The sequence below is a fragment of the Lonchura striata genome, chromosome 22, assembly GCF_046129695.1.
Source record: "Lonchura striata isolate bLonStr1 chromosome 22, bLonStr1.mat, whole genome shotgun sequence".
Classification (NCBI taxonomy): domain Eukaryota; kingdom Metazoa; phylum Chordata; class Aves; order Passeriformes; family Estrildidae; genus Lonchura; species Lonchura striata.
This window is the reverse complement of record NC_134624.1, coordinates 7,742,072-7,759,633: the sequence shown is the minus strand read 5'-3', so window position 1 is coordinate 7,759,633 and position 17,562 is coordinate 7,742,072. Positions and strand designations below refer to the sequence as shown.

The window sequence follows — 17,562 nt, the reverse complement described above, 5'->3', positions numbered from 1 at the left end:
CCCGGAACGCTGGAACCGCCGCCCCCTCCGCCCCGGAACCCAAGCGCGGGCCGGAGTTCCCCGGCGGGGCGGTGCGGCGCTGGGCCGGTCCCCCTGCGGGAGCGCCGGCCCGGGTGAGACTCGCTGCGCCGCGATCCCGATCCCGATCCCGGTTCCGCTGACCCTGCATGGCCAAGCAAAGTCCTGCGGAGCCTCCGGCGGCGGGGCCGAGCGGTGCGGCCCGCGGGAAGGGCAAGAAGAGGAGGAGGAAGAAGAGGAAGGCCCTGGGGGAAGCGGCGGGCGCCTCGAAAGGCCCCGGCATGGCGGCCGCGGGTCCCCCCCGCAACCCGCAGGAGTTCTCCTCCAACTGGAAGGCGCTGCAGGAGGTGAGGGGGACCGGGGCATGCGGTGGGGACAGCCCCGGGGAGCTGGGACAGGGAGGCAGCGGGGCCATGCTGGCAGCAGCGCCTGAATGGATGGGACACACTGTCCCCATGGAAGGGACACTTTCCACTGTCCCAGCCCGGCCCTGGGCACTGCCAGGGACCCAGGGGCAGCCACAGCTGCTCTGGGCACCCTGTGTCAGGGCCTGCCCGCTCTCACTGAGAAGGATTTCTTCCCAATGTCCACCTAACGCAGCTCTCTGGCAGTTTGAAGTCATTCCCTTTGTCCTGTCACTCCAGGCTCTTGTGAATAGTTCCTCTCTCCCTTTCTTGGAGGCTCCATTTAGGCACTGGAAGGACACAATTAAGTCACTCTAAAGCTTCTCTTTTCCAGGCTCTTTTCCTTTATCTATCTTTTTATTTTATTTTTTTAATGTCATTTTAGCTGCTGAAACAAAAGGCAAATAACTCCAAGAAGCCCATCTCCACGGGTCAAACAGACACCAAAAAGAAGCAGCCACTCAAAGCAGCCAAAAACCCAGAAATCCCAGCAGTCAATGGGAATGTGGTAAAGGCCAAATCCACAAATAAAATGGACAGTGGTTCTGCTAAAGCCAGTCCTCCTTTGGCCAAGCCAGAATCCAAGGGGGTTGCAGCAAAAAAGAACTTAAATTGCACTAAAAGCAATGAGAAAGGCTGCAAAGAAAAGAAGAAAAATGGCATTGTTGTGAAGGAGAAGGATGAGCTGAAACATAAGAGGAGGAAAGCTGAGGAACACGTGGAGCAGCAGCCCAAAGAGTGAGTATTTCAGGCAGCAGCTCTGGATGAGAGTATTTATTTTGGGAAGAGCACAGAGAGGTATATTCCAAACAGCTACACTTTTCCAGACTAAATTCTGAAAGAAATAAGGAACATTTTGCCCCTGCTCCTCAGACACAGCAAGAAACCTGTAGAGGTGCCAGTCACGGACTTAAATTTCACAGGATTTAACTCTTGGTTTAGAAAGTAAACATACTTTTTGTACAACAGACACCAGATTGCTTTGAGGCTGTTAAATGTAATTAAATCTGTTCTTCCCAGGGCTGACATCTGGTTTGATGATGTTGATCCCAAAGATATTGAAGCAGCACTAGGACCTGAAGCAGCAAAAATTGCCAGAAGGAACCTGGGACTTGAAGCAGAACAATCCCAGTCTGTGGAGCAGGTGCTGGTTAAGGAAAAGGCTTTTGAAGGGTGAGTGACACTGCAGGGGGAAGGATGGCAGCAGAGTGTGAGAAATGGAAAGATAGAAACTGCCAGAGACACTGGCAAAAGTTTGATCTGTAGCCTTAGAAGAAGCTTAGATTAATGTAAAACTAAAGTACACAGACATTAAGCAGAAAAACTTATGTTTCTATAAACTCATAAACTTATGTTTCTCTAGTTGTAAGAGTATACCTTAAGTAAAAAACTGTATTAATAAGATAGTGAAGGGTTTATCATGTAAGAGTGTAATTGTAGAGAGTAAGCTAAGAGTTTAGTGGTTATAATAGAAACGTGTGTGCACGTGATAACAGCCCATTAGATAAAAGTATACACATTGCAGTAGAAATAAGTAATAGAAAAGCAAAATAAACTTTGTAGCAACTGTCCATTAGATTAGAAAGTTATATATTGTCTTGTAATGAAGAACTTATAACTACTCTTGAGCTATAACTGCTTACTCTCATAAATCTCACAGCCTCTGAGACTAATGTTTATCTGAATAATAAATTGTTTTTAACCTGTCTCTAGTCCCATCCCTTCAATTAAACAGCAATAATAATGATATCAGCTGGCAGACTGGCTTCTGATAAGGGATCTGCACAGTGAGCTGCCATCTCCCTGCCTCTGCTGCCAGGCTCTGCCCTGCTCACACAAATGTGAACCTTGTCAGCTGCAGCTGGGCCTGCAGAGGTGTCCCCAAGCTGTCCCTTTGCCTTCCAGGCTGACCCGGGCCGTGGCCATGGACTGTGAGATGGTGGGGGTGGGCCCCAAGGGTGAGGACAGCATCTTGGCTCGGGTGTCCATCGTTAACCAGTTTGGGAAGTGTGTTTATGACAAGTATGTCAAGCCCACGGAGAAGGTGACAGACTACAGGACAGCTGTCAGCGGCATCCGGCCTCAGAATATCAACACAGGTACCAGGACTTTCCCCTGAGAGGGAGAATTCACTGGGTTCTCACAGAAGATTCATTGGCTGAGCTTGGAACAGTTTGAGACCTAATTTGGGAAAACAAAATGCTGAGATTTGAGTTAAACTTAATGCTAAGAAAAATTGTGGGAAGATGTACTTTTCTACAGTGATCACTAACATTTTTGAAGAAATTAACTGGTGAAATATGGTGTAAAAAAATAACTTCCTTTTCATGCTGTGCTCTTTATAGAATTCTCTATACCCTTGAAGGAATTAACTGGTGGAATATAGTATAAAAGTTCATTTTCTTTTTATGCTGTTCTCTTTATGGAATTCTCTATGTTCTAGCAAGCAGAAATTCAGTGTACTGTACAAAAACTACAGTTCCAAGGATACAGTTGCTTCCCAGAAAAGATGCTGTGATTGCTCATGGAAAGTGTTTCCTTGTGTGGCATTTTTAGGTGAAGACTTTAAAACTGTTCAGAAGGAGGTGGCTGAGATCCTGCAAGGAAGGATTTTAGTTGGACACGCCCTAAGGAATGACCTAAAGGTAAATTGAAAATGAGGTTTGTGATACATCATTCTGGATCAAGGGAACACACCTGAGCTGGAAACCTCCCCCCATCTAGATGAGCTGGGTCTTGTCCTTTCATGGCTTTAAAGTATCTCTTACACTGGTTGGGAGGAAACAACAGCATTCAACTCTGTAAGGTTTCATGCAATAACACATTTAACTGAAAATGTGGTTTCTTCTAGGTTCTACTTCTTGATCATCCTCACAAGAAGATCAGGGACACACAGAGATACAAACCTTTCAAACAGAGAGTCAAGGTAAGAGACTGCTGGGAAGGTGCTCAATTAACAGACTCCAGAGCTGCTGACTCACTTCTGTGCTTACTTTTACCTGACCCTGTTCCTTCTTTCCTACCTATGCACACACAGATCTCCTAATTCATTAATTATTCCTGGTATTTCGCCAGCAGAGGCTAAGATGTGCTATTCTTTGAAGAATATAACATTTTTATAGAACACCCATCTGTGTTATTTCAAGTCCTGTGAGACAGCATGGTTTGTGATGTGTTCTGTCTCTAGAGTTCCAGGCCATCCCTGAAGCTGCTGTGTGAGAAGCTGCTCAATGTTCAGGTGCAGACAGCAGAGCACTGCTCGGTAGGTGCCTCCTCAGATCATCCAGCTCTGGGTTCTGGCCAGTGCTGTGCCTTCATCCCACTGAAACTCAGCAAGCTCTGCTTGGACAGCAGCAGCAGGGAGGTTGTCATCTAAGCTCGCTCACTGTTCATTCATTTTGTAAACAACTTCTGCACAAGTTAACTCTTAACTCTGAATTCTTGTTAAAATTCCCAGGGGGAAAGGTAATGATCAAGATCTGTTTACCCTAAAAGCAGCATTCTGCACTGCTGCACTGTGGCAGGATAAACAGTGAGAGAGGCTACACCTGAACCTCAGCAGATCCTTTATTTCAGTGGGCAGGAGGATGGAAAAGAGGAATGAACTGGGGAAGCAAAATTGGGAGGGGAGCTCATAGATACTGTGTCAATGACAAAATTCTCTTACTACTTTCCAAGTAACAATCAGAAATGCAGAGCCTTGTGGTGAGCCCTGGACTCTAAATACACAATTTGTCCCTTTCAGTAGGCACAGACCTAAATGTAAAAAGAGATCATGAAATGTTAATTGGAAGGATGTATTAAAATGATGGAAGATTTAGCTGCTTATTATCTCACATCCTTGTCTGGTCTATTCTCTTTCAGATCCAGGATGCACAAGCAGCTATGAGACTTTACACCCTGGAGAAAAAGAAATGGGAAGCTGCTGTTAAGAACAAAGCTAACAACAAAAATTGTAAAACTTAAAAACACAGGGTAGAATCTTTCATCTCTGCAGCATTTGCTGGTTTGATGTCACATTCCAAATTTAAAGATAAGTCAGAATTGACAGCAGCCGCTTCATAAAATCAATCCAAAGACAATGGTACAGTAACCTGGAAGTTCAGGAGTGCCGCTGGTATCCCTGTGGATGGGCCCTGTGCCTGATGTCTGCTACTGTGTTCAAACAACCTTTGTAACAAATGCCTGCAGTTGGGAAGAACTTCATCAGTTAAATTTCTTCAATGGAAATAGACACTGAATAAGTTAAAAAATTAAATTATGATAGATGAAGGAAGAAACTGTCATTGCTTTGTCAAAATTTGGAGGATTAAAATTTTTATTTCAAGTATGTTAAGGTCCACAAAGTGAGGTCTTACTACAAGGTGAATTCTTAAATATTGCTGTTAGTTACACCATTGTGGTACCCAAACCATCAATAAATACCTGTTTGCATATTACTACTAGCCCAATATTATTATTTTTTCTGGTGAGAAGAATCCTCTAATGAAGAATCCAGGCTTTTGTATCCAGCAGTGGCCAAGTCTTGTTCTCAGACAAAACGTTTTTCCTTCCTCAGTTTCAAAAGTGTTGCGTTCACCAGGGTCTGAATCTTCTGGAGGGAAATGTTAAAAAATGTCAAACAAAAGATTACCTTGTTGCTCCACTTCTTTTTGTATTCATTTATTAATAAAAACAATGTGTCCAACATAGGTGTTTGAAGTGGCTGTTGTTACAACAGGAGAGGGAGCTTTCTTTCTGTGGTTATTTTTTTTCTGTGCTACCTTGTGGCTGCAGTGTTCATTGAAGGGGTTCAGGCAATGCCTGGAGGAGACTTTTGAAAACAATTCTGTAAATACATAACTAAAATCAGCAAAATTAAGACTAACCAGTTTTATTGGCTTGATGAACAAACCAAATTAATGGTTTCTTGCCAGCAAGCCATTGCAAAAGAAATATTAGTGTAACATATTAAATAGCTCTGATAACTTTGCTAGATTTTTCAGTGTGACTACTTGGTGAAATTTAAGTTAAATCTTCCCATAAACTGTCAGAAAGATTTTGAAGGGTTTTTTAAAATTTGCTAACAATGCCACTTCCAAACCAAAAATAATTTGGGTGTAATGTACTTATGACTTTATTCCTACAAACTTTATCCTGGCTTAGCATGAAGACTGTAGTAAATTATTGTAATGTTGCAAGAGACCAGAATATAATTTTTTAAAATTTCAGCATTAACAAGAAACAACTTTTAACCACTTGTTCTCAATAATTAGAACTATCCTTACAAACTCACTCTTCACCCCACATGCTGTAAATTCTCTAAATTTCTGCACTATGATCAAATCCCTCACCAGAAATAATATACTAATATACTTTATTATCACAGAGACTTCTCCATACCGTGCTAAATGGAAACTGGAGTTTTATTTCAGACAGCAGCTTTTGCATTTTCTGGGACCTCATATACAGCATAACCTCATCTGCAGTGCCAATGAACAAGAAAATGTATGGTTATAGCACAAGTGCCACTGGAGCAGGAGCTAAAGGAGCAGGCTAAAGGGGAGAGGACAGAGCTACACAAGGAGGAGGCAAGATGAAGTTAAAATGTTTTACCATCAGAGTGGTAGTTGTTTGGAACAAGTGGAGTGAATTCTTAGAGGATGAATTGGAACTTTCTCAGACACAAAGTAAGTGTTTCCTGAGAGCAGCTAACATGTCCCTGAGAGCTGCTGATGTGGTTTTACTGATTTTGGGGCTGGGAGAGAGGAGGAGACTCAAGAAGTGACAGCAGCAGCCATCTCACCATACTGAACCATCTCGTTCATCAGCAGGCACAGAGCTTCTGCCACCCCTGGCTCGTTGGAATGAAGGTGATACTCATCTTTGATCAGCTCTATTCCACTGCCCTCTGAGTCCAGCAGGATTGCCAAAGCTGCAGTTTCTGCAAGGAACACAAACACTGCTGGGCTCTTTGTAGCTGCAGACTGCAGGATCTGCTTCCCATCCCCTCACCAGCTGGCTCAAGGCACGTTTTCAGGAAGTAGTGCCCATTATTTTCAGTCTTCCTAACAACTATTCTGAAGCATATTTAGGAACAAATAGGAGACCAGATATGCAGCTGACACTGTCATGCAGGCAGAAGTTATTTTAATTGTTGTTTTCATGTTGATGGAGCTGATTGGCAATTGATAAAAGCAGAACTGCTGAATGTTACCTGAGAGCCTCACAAGGCTGGCTAATGCCAGGCAGCCATTCTTCACCAGCACTGCTCTTTCTGGGTTCACCCTGAGTGCATCCAGCAAAAGTGCTGCTGTAGGTTCATAGTCACTGTCAGTTAAGCAACCTTTAAAGAAAATAAACAAAACACACAGACAAGCCCAAAATTTCAGTATCCTTAAGGCCAAAAGAATAGAGTCATGAATACTCAATTTATTCTACTGATGGAGAATAGAAATGTGATTGCTGTGGGCGTTTTGCTCAGCTTCTCCCAGTGGAACAATGGCACAGGGGCAGGTAGTAGGTAAATGTGACAATATTGTTGCATGAGGAAGAAATAAGACAGATAGTACTGCAAAGATGGGTTCCTTAGTGCAAATGATAATGAAATATTATTTATTTTTTAACATTAAATACTGTTCCAAATCAACCAAGCAAATTAGCTGCCCACCAGTGGACTCCTCATTAGCAGTATCTGGTGATTTAATTTCTACAGTTCATCAAAAATGGCTTCACTGGGGAGCCACAGAGGGAAGAGTGACCAGGAGAGGATGTAAGTTCCTAACTCTGCTGCCATCTGCAGAGCCTCCTCAGCCCAGCAGCCTGGGTTGCAGGATCACATCCCAGCCTTTTCCATGGCAAGGGACAACAGGGGGACTGGGATCACACACCTTGGAGTGCCAGTGCCCACAGAGCTGAGCAGGCAGACTCTGCAACGACTCCATTCTGGAGGTGTTTCCGAAGCACTGCTGAGGTGACAGGGAGAGCACTTTCCAGCACTGCTTGGTCTGCATTATTCTCTGAATGACCTTAACAGAAAGGAAATGCACCAGGCAGAGTTATCTAATGAAGTAATGATATCATTGTATGTCAAATTATATCAGCAAAACCTTAATGAGTGCTGACATTGGAATAATGTAACTGTTTTAGTCTGGAGGGCAGCAGAGGAAAGGAATCAAAAATGTACAGAACCAAAGCAAGTGTTACAGGACTAATAAATAATTCTGTTTATTGGAGAAAGCTGAACTTCTTCAGGAACTAGTGTTCTTTGTCATTTAAATTATGCATAGGGATCACAGCAAGAAGCCTCCAAAAATAACCACAGTTTTGACAGGATCTGGGCTGCAGGATGGAAATTCAGCTGTCCCATAAATCCAACGGGTAATTTGCTGCACAGAGGGAATAAAACACACCAGGTGAAACTGTGCACAATCTGTGCTTCCAGCCTTGCATGATGAGCAGAACACCACACACCTCTACAAGAACACGTCACAGAAACAAATCAGTAAATATGAAATCAAATCACATCTTGGCCTGAACAGCTCGAATTTGACACCTTATTACATAAAGGGTTGCTGAAAAAACTCTGGGTTAATTTTTGGTTTTATCTAGTTTAACTCTGGATCACAAAGTAATGGTAACAGTGCTGTGGAAACAACTCTCCAGAATCACAGAATCAGGTTTGGGTTGGAAGGAATTTTAAAGATCATCTCACTCCCTCTCCCTGGAACAAGAATGGGAGAAAATCCAATCCCAGCGACAGGAATGTCTGAACTCAATTAGGCTCAATACCTGCTGCCCTCCAGTCACATGAGTGCAGGCACAATACTCGCTGTGTTCTACTCACCACTCACAGCCAAGCTCCAGAGAACGGCACAGCAAGAGAAGCAGATCTTGTCATTATGAAGAAAACGTCTTAAAATTGACAGAAGGTCTGGAATGATTCCAACTTTCCTTAGGTTCTCCGCAGCTACTTCTGAAAACCACAGAAATTCTATAGAATCTGGTATTTTTGTCCCACTCAGTGGCCTCGAAACGGGCAGCACTAAGGTGTTTAAACTGAGATAACAGACCGGTAACATGAGCCCATTAGCTGGACAAAAGAAGCAAGAGAACAGACCGAATTCTTTAACAAGATGCACTTAACATATCTGATCCTTTCAAATGCATGCCTGGCCATCCTTTTTCCTCATGGACTTGGAATTCAGAGAGCAGGAAAGGAACCGAGAGGGTGTCAATTACAATTTTTCACCTGTTTCCATTTTAACGATTCAAACTAAGCTTCAGAATTAGGAAACGCTGGATAAGAAATAATTGGGTCTTAGACATGACTCTTTGTAATTATTTTTATTAAGATTTCCCCCTCGCTACTAAATCCTACTGTAACCATTTCTAAAAACAATCTTTGATGACTGTTGAACTGACACTGAAAACAACTAAAAAAATTATAAATATTTAGCAATTACAAGTTCAGAAGACAAGAAAACAAAGTAGAGAAGTTAGGGAGAATGGTTTCAATTCATCATGGCAGAGTCCAAAATAGAATTCAGGTTCTATGCCCTCATTTTCTCAAGCACTACTATTTGCAGAGCTTGTACTTGTTTCCAAACCTAGAGGAATACAGAATTGTATCTTTTATAGTGGTCCAGTAAATCCCTGAAACCTCAGCATTGTATCTTAAACTTTCAGAGGTGTTATCAATATCTGGTCAATCTTAGCAATATTACCACTATTAAATTAATAATGACCCACAGACATCCACACTTCTTAGTGAAATCACAAGTTCTGCACTGTATCTTGGATTTGTTTCAAAAAGTAAAAATAAATTAAGGTTCCCCAAAGAATGAGCAAGGTGACCCACCACTGGCTGAAACCATCATCAATAACGTGCAGAGCATTGAAAGGAACTCTTCATTTTCAGAATGTTTCCTCACTGTGTGTAACAGGCAGCTGGCCATATTCTCATCCAGAGCCATCATCACCCCCTGTTCCAGAGCTGTCACCAAAACCATTGGAATAGAACAAACATTTCAGTGGTTTTGAATGAAAGCTGAACCCCCCTGCCCTGCAATCAGCATAGCAAAACATTCAATTGGCAGCATTTCATCACATAAAATAAGCAGAAGTTACTTTAATTTCCTGAAACTCAATTCTTAGCATTTTTAAGCTTGTACATCAGGTGATTTTGGGGTAAATTGCCATGAAAATGACAGCAGGGGCCACACAAGAGACCCAAACACACTTTTATGGTTTAAAATTTAAACTCCAAAACAGTAAGAGCCTTTATGCCCTATTAACATTCTACATAACATGAAAACAAACTTGGTTGGACAAGATCAGCACCTACAGTTAAAATTAACTCTTAACACAGAATTGCTGGATGTCAGTCCTGAAGAAAGGTCATGAGAATTCAGAAATGCTTAACTTCCTTTAGTTCTTTGAATTCATCCCCTAAAATTGTTAATGGAGCAAGTAATGGGTTCAGAAATCTTTACAAGACCCAGAAGGAGGAAGTCTTACTTGTACCTTGATTAAGAATTTCAAGCAACAAAGTGCAGCCTTCAACTTGTAAATCTAGAGAATCTGTGTGAATCTTCATGGCAAGAGTGATCACTTCTGTGCAAGTTAGCAGATTGGGGAATGCTGTGGGGGAAAAGAAATTCTTTGACAAAGGTTCTTGAATCAAAGAGAACCAAACAGAGTGAATTGTTTTAATCTGTGTGGGAAATGTCTCCTACCAATTAAAGCTAAGAATAATCCTGAGTTTTAACATCATAAGCCAATGGCAGCATTAAAATGCTGTCAAAGGACAGAGCATTTTATAACTGATTTAACACAGTGCTTTGAATTATGAACCTTGATCTGAAAGCTTCTTTTGAAAAATCTGCAGCTTCTCAGAGAAAATACACAGCTTTCACCCTCACAGCTTTACAGACACATGGAATTAGCCATGTGTAGCTCCCTTTTGCTCTGCCAGCCTTACAGCCCCAGGAATTACCCCCAGGTCATGCCAGGGCTTCTGGAAATTACCTTCCTCAAATATCAGTTTGTTGCCAATTCAAAGATCACTTTTTTTTTTTTTTTTCCCCAGTGCCCATTTTTATGATCCAGTAAAGCCCCTCTGCTAGTTAACAAAAGCATGTACAGAACAAGTACTAACACAATCTCATCAGCTGCTGGTCTGAAGAAACAGGAAGAGAGCAATTTCATTCTCATTTATGGGCATTGGAAAGGTTTTCCTCCTCCTATTATCTCAAAATGTAAGGAAGGAACAGAATGAATAAATAGATCAAATAGTGCCTTACCACTTTCATCATCTACAAATCTGGCAAGGTGCTGAATGCCTTTAGCCTGGACCTCTTCAATATCCCAGAAAGCCTGCATGAATTCTGAGAAACCAAGGAAATTCTTTCAAGCATTCCACACAAACACACAAAATACTCCAGTTGTCTCTGTTTTGTGCAAGATGTGAATTCATATGAATGAAAATAACAAATTTGGGATTGCTGAAAAGAGTTTTCCTCCCCAACTCATTAAACATTTCAATATTGCCAAGTGTTATGATTCACAATGTATTTAGCATTATATATATTTTTTTGAGGACCTGTAGGAATATTAAACCAGAGCATGGATAGGAGCTTTAAATGCTTTATTCCAATAGACTTTTCAGATTAAAATAACATCTTCCTTACTTAGAAGGAAAATAATGGAGCAGATCCCTTGTGGCATGAATCAGGAAACATGTTACAATGCAAATAAAATAAGTGGAGCTCTCAAATTTTCTGAGGAATGACCTCTGACCCTGTTTAACTTTTGCAGTAGGAATGGCTGAGAACCTTAAGAATTTAGAGGAAAAGTTACACAGAATTCCTTGCTCCAAAGAGTATCCCATTTTATTTCAGGTAAAATGAGTGGCCAAGAATTTATTTCCAAGTAGAACACATCCTGACTGGAAGTGTCTATCTCCTGTGAAAATCACCTTTGCATTAATCTTATTCTCCTTATTACCTAGAACACTTTCAACTCCTCCCTGAAAGAGCTCATCTGTTATTGTGGGAGGCAGAGACTTCTTTAATTTTATTGAGGTGTCACCAGCAAAAGTCAGGCATTTCCCAACAAATGGAACAGTGACCAGATCCCTGGAATTTTGAGAGACAAAAGCAGCACCAGTGAGTTAGAACTGGTAATTTAGAAAAGAAAAAATCTACAGGCATTGTTTCGTTTTGATATTAAAAAATCTGCTATTACTTCTAGACTATATTATTTTTGACAGAACTTAAACAATTTACTTCCAAACCGCTCATGTTGCACGAGCCATGCTTAGGTATCAAGTTCAGGCTCATAAAATTGTGTATAACATGAATTTATGATCTAACTGCAAAAAGGGACACCTGTGCATCTCAGTGTCCACTCTGAAGGAACATCAAGTCTTTAATAACTCGGTTTGTTGAGGTAGAAGGATAAGCAATATTAACCCTTTCCAACAGCAGTGAACATTCCCAATTTGTAGAGATAGGAGGGGATTAGGACAAAACAAATCAAGGGAAGGCAGCCAGAACTCACCTTGCTGTGGGTCTCATGCTGGGCTCAATCTGTAGCATCATCACTAAAATTGGAAAGAAAGGCAAATAGCTGCTTTCTCCATCCTGCATCAGGGTCAGGACTCCTTCCAGGCAGCTGCTGTCCTCTCTGATATTCTGCAGTAAGGAATTTATCTCTTCTGCCTGGGAAGAGCACAGTGTCAGAGAGCTCTCACACACACAGATATCCTGATGAGCCCAGGATCAAAAACCCCGAATAAATCACTCTTACACACATTCAGAACAAAGCAGCTCATCATATCAAGGAGGACACAGCCCAGGGACCAGATGTCGGATTTCTCAGTGAAAGAAAGTCCAAATGTTTCTGGAGCCATCCAAGACTTGCTTTCTGTAGAAACAGGAATCATATGGGGACATTGCTGATATTGAGCTTCCAAAAACTACAAAACACACTGTAACTAATGAACATTTTCCTAAGATGTTCCTGAGGACAAAGCTGAAAGGGATTCCAGCTGTATTGATTGCAGAAACTCACATACATATCTACATTTTTCACTTGTGAACACAATTAAAGCTGCAGACAACTGCCTATGAAAATCCTATTTAGAAGACAAATAGTTTAATGCAGAGAAAGGAGAGGGAAGATAACTTTCTCCTCTTCCCTAATTTTTCTCTGAGGAATAAAAATATCCACCACAACCAAAACCTTTTAAAAATACAGTAGGAAAATAAAAATAGCAAAACAAATACCTACCTTCTTCCACTCTGATTTTCCATTTCAGCTCATCTTTCATAAGTGTTTCAGTACTGAAGTCACTCAGCATGAAGGATGGTTCACCAGTCACAAGGATGTTTGATGGCTTGAGATTTCTGCAACACAAATATTTTCTGTCAGCCTGTGAAATTAGAGTCTAATTACATATAATTAAAAATTGCCTGCATCTTTAGCCCTCAGAAGGTTTGGTTTGGTTTTTTTGGGGGTGGTGGTGGGAGAATTGATTTGGATATTTTTACTTTGTGTTCTGTTGGTTTTCATTTTTTTAAATATACAAGTGATAATCAACCAAAATACAACTATTTTCCTCTCTAAATGCTTTTAAATTTGTACTTGGGATACAAATTGATCTGAGCATGGAATGCAAGGGTTGTCTTTTATTCAGATCCACAAACTTTGTCCATCACAGCCACCAAAATGTGAGCATTTACAGCGATTAACAATTTTTTAAATATTCCAAAAAAACCAAAACACCAAGAGATAATACCTCAACCAAACAAGTATTCCAGACAATACTCAGGAAATAGATAAATTTAGAAGTAAAAAAAAAGCCTATTATAAAGTCTGGAACTTCTACACCCTGCTTCTACTTTTGGAAGAGCAAAATTCCCTGCCTCAGAGCACTGCTGAACCAACACTGCAAAGAACAAGGGCCTGACAGACAAAGAAAATGAGATTTCTGCTCACCTGTGCCAAATATTTTGTTTGTGTATGTAAAACAAGGCACCCACCATCTGTCCCAGGAACTTCTGAATCACCTGTGGAGGGAAATAGACATGAAAATGTAACACAAACAGAGTAACTTTCAAATATCTTTCAGAAGTGAGCTTCCAAAACCACCCTCCTTTGCTTTGTAGGATTTAGGGAGGATTTTTAGAAAGAAGGAATACCATAAAAGCAACAAGTCTCTCAATTCAAACAGGTGCCTCCTCTGTACTTTTTACCATGTCTGTTATCTTTTCTGACTTCTGCCTCTTTTCCTTGATTAGAGCTGAAAGATCTCCTTGGCCTGAGTGCTGCATGACCAGGCAGAGGAACAGAGATGAGACCTGCAATAAAACATTGCACCAAAATTGCTGAATTGTTTGCAGGTAACAGAGACAAAACCAAACTGGTGGGTCTGATGCTCACAGTGCAAAAGGCTTCTGAGATGATTATTCTCTCACAGAAGAGACAAGATGTAATTTCTTTCATTAAAAATACAGCATGCTCATTGTTTTAGCAAATGAAACAAACACCACTATCAAGCATCTTATCTGAAGCTGTATAGGATGATTCAAATCAATTATACAGCTATAAAATCATCAAAGGTTCTGTCCAAGCACTGAAGAAAATGTGCCAATAAGTAAGTCAGGGCTTTCAGCTTCTTATAGTCCCCTATAGAAGGGGTTTCATGCAGGCATGAAAATCAGAATTACACACTAATTCCCATCAGAATCTGGGAGTCTGCCATGTGATGGACTCCAATCCATACATATTCAGTTTTTAGTGTGTGTATTCAGGAGTCAAAAAAAAAAAAAAATAAAAAATCAGGATTGTTTCAAATTAAAAAAACCTTCTTTTTTAGCATCCCACCCCAATGACCCCAAAATCTTGAATAGGCTCATGTGCCTAGAACATAAACCACACATTCCAGTTTAACTAATCCTGTTCCATTCTCACCTCATTATTCCAAGTGAGAAATAATTCCTTGTAAGCACAGATATTAGAATGGCAGAGTTTTAGCAAATCCATTGCCTGTACAGAAGATAAAATAGAGACAGCTTTCTATAGCTACATAGTCCTTCCCTTTAACAGGACCTTAAATAACACCCAAAGCCAATTCTTCACTTGTTCATGTCACATTTCTGATCAAACTCTTCCGAAGTGCCAGCTCTGTTAAATATTTGGATACACAAATGTGGAAAGAAGGAAAATATTTCACCCACTACTGCAACAGCTTTGTGAGATTCAAAGATATAAACTGATCCACAGGAAGATGATGTGTGAACCACCTCCTTCTTCAGTTCCTAACATCCTGACCTGAAAACATTTCTTAGAATAAGTCAGGATGATTTTTCAAGTGCAGCTATTGTTTCCTGTAACCTCCATGCAAGCTTGAACTCAGCAAATATAATGGCACGAGAGATTTTTATCTCCTTGAAGGTGGTTTCTGTGCAGGGCTCTAACAAATCCTAACCACTTCAGCACATTTGCTGATTATGTGGAAGATAAAAAGAATTCAGGTTACTCTCCTATAGTTGTGTTTGTGGCTGTGCAGGCACAAAAGAAAAAGCTAAAAAGAGCCAGGCTCACAAATGGCACAACTGCATTTATTTTAGTAGATGTAATTCAATATTTATTTCAACAGAAAAATTGGATCAAGTTTTACTGGTAATGCCATATTTGGTAGAGAAAGAGGTCATCTCTCTGACCAGGATAAGATATCTGTACAAACATTCATTCACCTTCTTTTCTAACTCCAGATGCTGTGCATACTGGGCACTGGGAGACTCATCCATCAGGTGCTATTCCACTGTTTTATTGAAACCGTTTTTGGTCTTTTAAGAGTATTTCTGATGCTACTTAATCAAGGCATTACAACAAAGTTTGCACCAAAAAAAAAAAGGGGTACAAAAAGGGAGAAAATAATTCACTCTAAAAAAGAGCATATCATGAAATATATTATCTAGACATCGAGTTATTAATAATTACAAACAAACCAAGGTTCTTCTTCAGCTTAAAGGCCGAAAGGATGAGTTTTGTCCTTTGGCTTCCCAAAAACAAATAACCATTCTGAGAAAGAACTATCCTCTGAGAAGAACTGTCCATTTGAATTTACATATCCATAAATAACAACAATTCATACAAACCCTGGCCTGAACCCAAGCAGAGGGCAGAGAGCACACCCTACAAATAGTCCTACCTGATTTACTTCTTTACTCAGCTAATCCCTGCAGATAAAAGACTTGCTTCTATCAAGACTTTGGTCTTTGTAAGTGAAGTAATAAAGAAAAGACTGCACAATACCTCCTTCAAGGCCACATTTGCTTGGTGTTGGTCAATGCATTCAACCTGCACCAAACAAAAGACAGGGCTGAGACTGCAACAGAAACACCAGGGAACTTTGAGCCAGAACACTCTTACCAAGGTGACTGGACTGCAAATAACATCAATTTTCAATGACAGGTCAAAACTCTAATGTTTGGGCCAGTTTTGGGGTCAGGAGATGGGTAAAACAGAGCTGAAAATACATGTGTCACAGTGTTTCTGCAATGTCAGGGCAGCAGTGAGCTGAGGTGAGAGCACTGTGGGGACCTCACTAGGCTGCTGTCCTTTCCCCGCTTTGAGCCTCAACATTCCACTAAACTGATCAGAATCTCCCATTTTCCCAAAAAATCAGCACTATAACAAGCCCACTCTTACCCAGCAGCTGAGCTGCCCAGCATGGGTCTCATGCTACTATCCTGGTGCCCCTGGAGACAACAAACATGCCAAACTCTTGTTTTCATAGCAACCACCAGCTCACCTGCTTTATTGCATATTTCTTCTGGGCACCCTGGTGTGTTTTCAGCTGAGCCACCAGCATCGTGCCCAGTGCCCCGGGCTGAAGCTGCTCCAGCACCTGCAGGGCACAGCACACACCCAGAGCACCTGCTCAGCTAGGGCACAACAAAGGCAAAAAAACCCTCCCACAGAAACCTTCCACACAGAAAACACCTTCAGCTCCCCATGGCAGGACTAGGGACCCCCCCAGCTCCTGAGAGGAACACAGACCTTCCCTTCCCTCCTCTTCAGGGCATTCCCCATGCTGAAAACACCCCCAGAGCACCCACACCCCGTCCAGTACCACACAACGCCCCAGGGCCACTCAACCCCACTCAATCCTGTGGTCTGTGCTGCTCCCAGGGGTACCCACACCATTTCCCTCATAAACCCTTCCAGTGTCACTGAACCCACTCAGAGCCACTTGCACCATGTCCCCAAGGGCACCCACAGCCCCTGCCCTGCTCATAGACCTCCACTCAGGGCCATATAAACCACACAGACCCCTCCAGCATCACTGACACCCCCACAGCCCCTGCTCTGCTCATAGACCCCCTCTCAGGGGAATGTACCCCACACAAACACCTCCAGCACCAACAACACCCCCACAGCCCCTGCCCTGCTCACAGACCCCCTCTCAGAGAAATGTACCCCACACAGACCCCTCAGCACCCCCACAGCCCCTGCCCTGCTCATAGACCTCCCCTCAGGGCCATATATCCCACACAAACCCTTCCAGCATCACTGACACCCCCACAGCCCCTGCCCTGCTCACAGACCTCCCCTCAGGGCCATATATCCCACATAAACCCTTCCAGCATCACTCACAGCCCCACAGCCCCTGCCCTGCTCACAGACCTCCCCTGAGGGCCATGTACCCCACATAAACCCCTCAGCACCCGCACAGACCCTTCCCTGCTCATAGACCTCCCCTCAGGGCCATATATCCCACATAAACCCTTCCAGCATCACTGACACCCCCACAGCCCCTGCCCTGCTCACAGACCTCCCCTCAGGGCCATATATCCCACACAAACCCTTCCAGCATCACTGACACCCCCACAGCCCCTGCCCTGCTCACAGACCCCCCTCAGTGCCACGTACCCCACACAGACCCCCTCCAGCACCACCGACACCCCCACAACGCTGCACCCGCCCCGCTTATTGCCGGGTAGAGCTTGAGCTTGGGGGCAGCACCTCATATTTTTCCATGCTGGGCACACAGCCCGGCGTCCCACCCGGGCCCGCGGCCCTGAGGGGTGTAAACCCCTCCACGGGAGTGCGGCGGCGGCGCGGCCCCTTTAAGAGCGCGGTGGGCGTG

General features: G+C 42.5%; 2 protein-coding genes across 2 annotated transcripts; one reads left to right on the top strand and one right to left on the bottom strand.

Annotated features, from left to right (window-relative positions):
• The first annotated feature begins 50 nt into the window (after positions 1-50).
• REXO4 (RNA exonuclease 4) lies at positions 51-5,109 on the top strand. Its single transcript, XM_021543562.3, has 8 exons — positions 51-365; positions 808-1,160; positions 1,443-1,595; positions 2,328-2,521; positions 2,979-3,067; positions 3,274-3,348; positions 3,610-3,684; positions 4,287-5,109. Exons 1-8 carry the CDS (start codon positions 168-170, stop codon positions 4,386-4,388), a joined length of 1,239 nt encoding a protein of 412 aa, XP_021399237.1. The 5' UTR covers positions 51-167; the 3' UTR covers positions 4,389-5,109.
• Positions 4,723-17,539, bottom strand: STKLD1 (serine/threonine kinase like domain containing 1). Its single transcript, XM_077787901.1, has 19 exons — positions 17,439-17,539; positions 16,225-16,320; positions 15,726-15,770; positions 14,379-14,453; positions 13,661-13,765; positions 13,404-13,474; positions 12,696-12,811; positions 12,217-12,329; positions 11,964-12,124; positions 11,409-11,539; positions 10,706-10,789; positions 9,927-10,043; positions 9,262-9,396; positions 8,248-8,376; positions 7,292-7,429; positions 6,619-6,747; positions 6,208-6,345; positions 5,805-5,884; positions 4,723-5,016 (listed from the first exon to the last, which is right to left on the bottom strand). Exons 1-19 carry the CDS (start codon positions 17,451-17,453, stop codon positions 4,954-4,956), a joined length of 1,941 nt encoding a protein of 646 aa, XP_077644027.1. The 5' UTR covers positions 17,454-17,539; the 3' UTR covers positions 4,723-4,953.
• Positions 17,540-17,562: the final 23 nt, after the last annotated feature.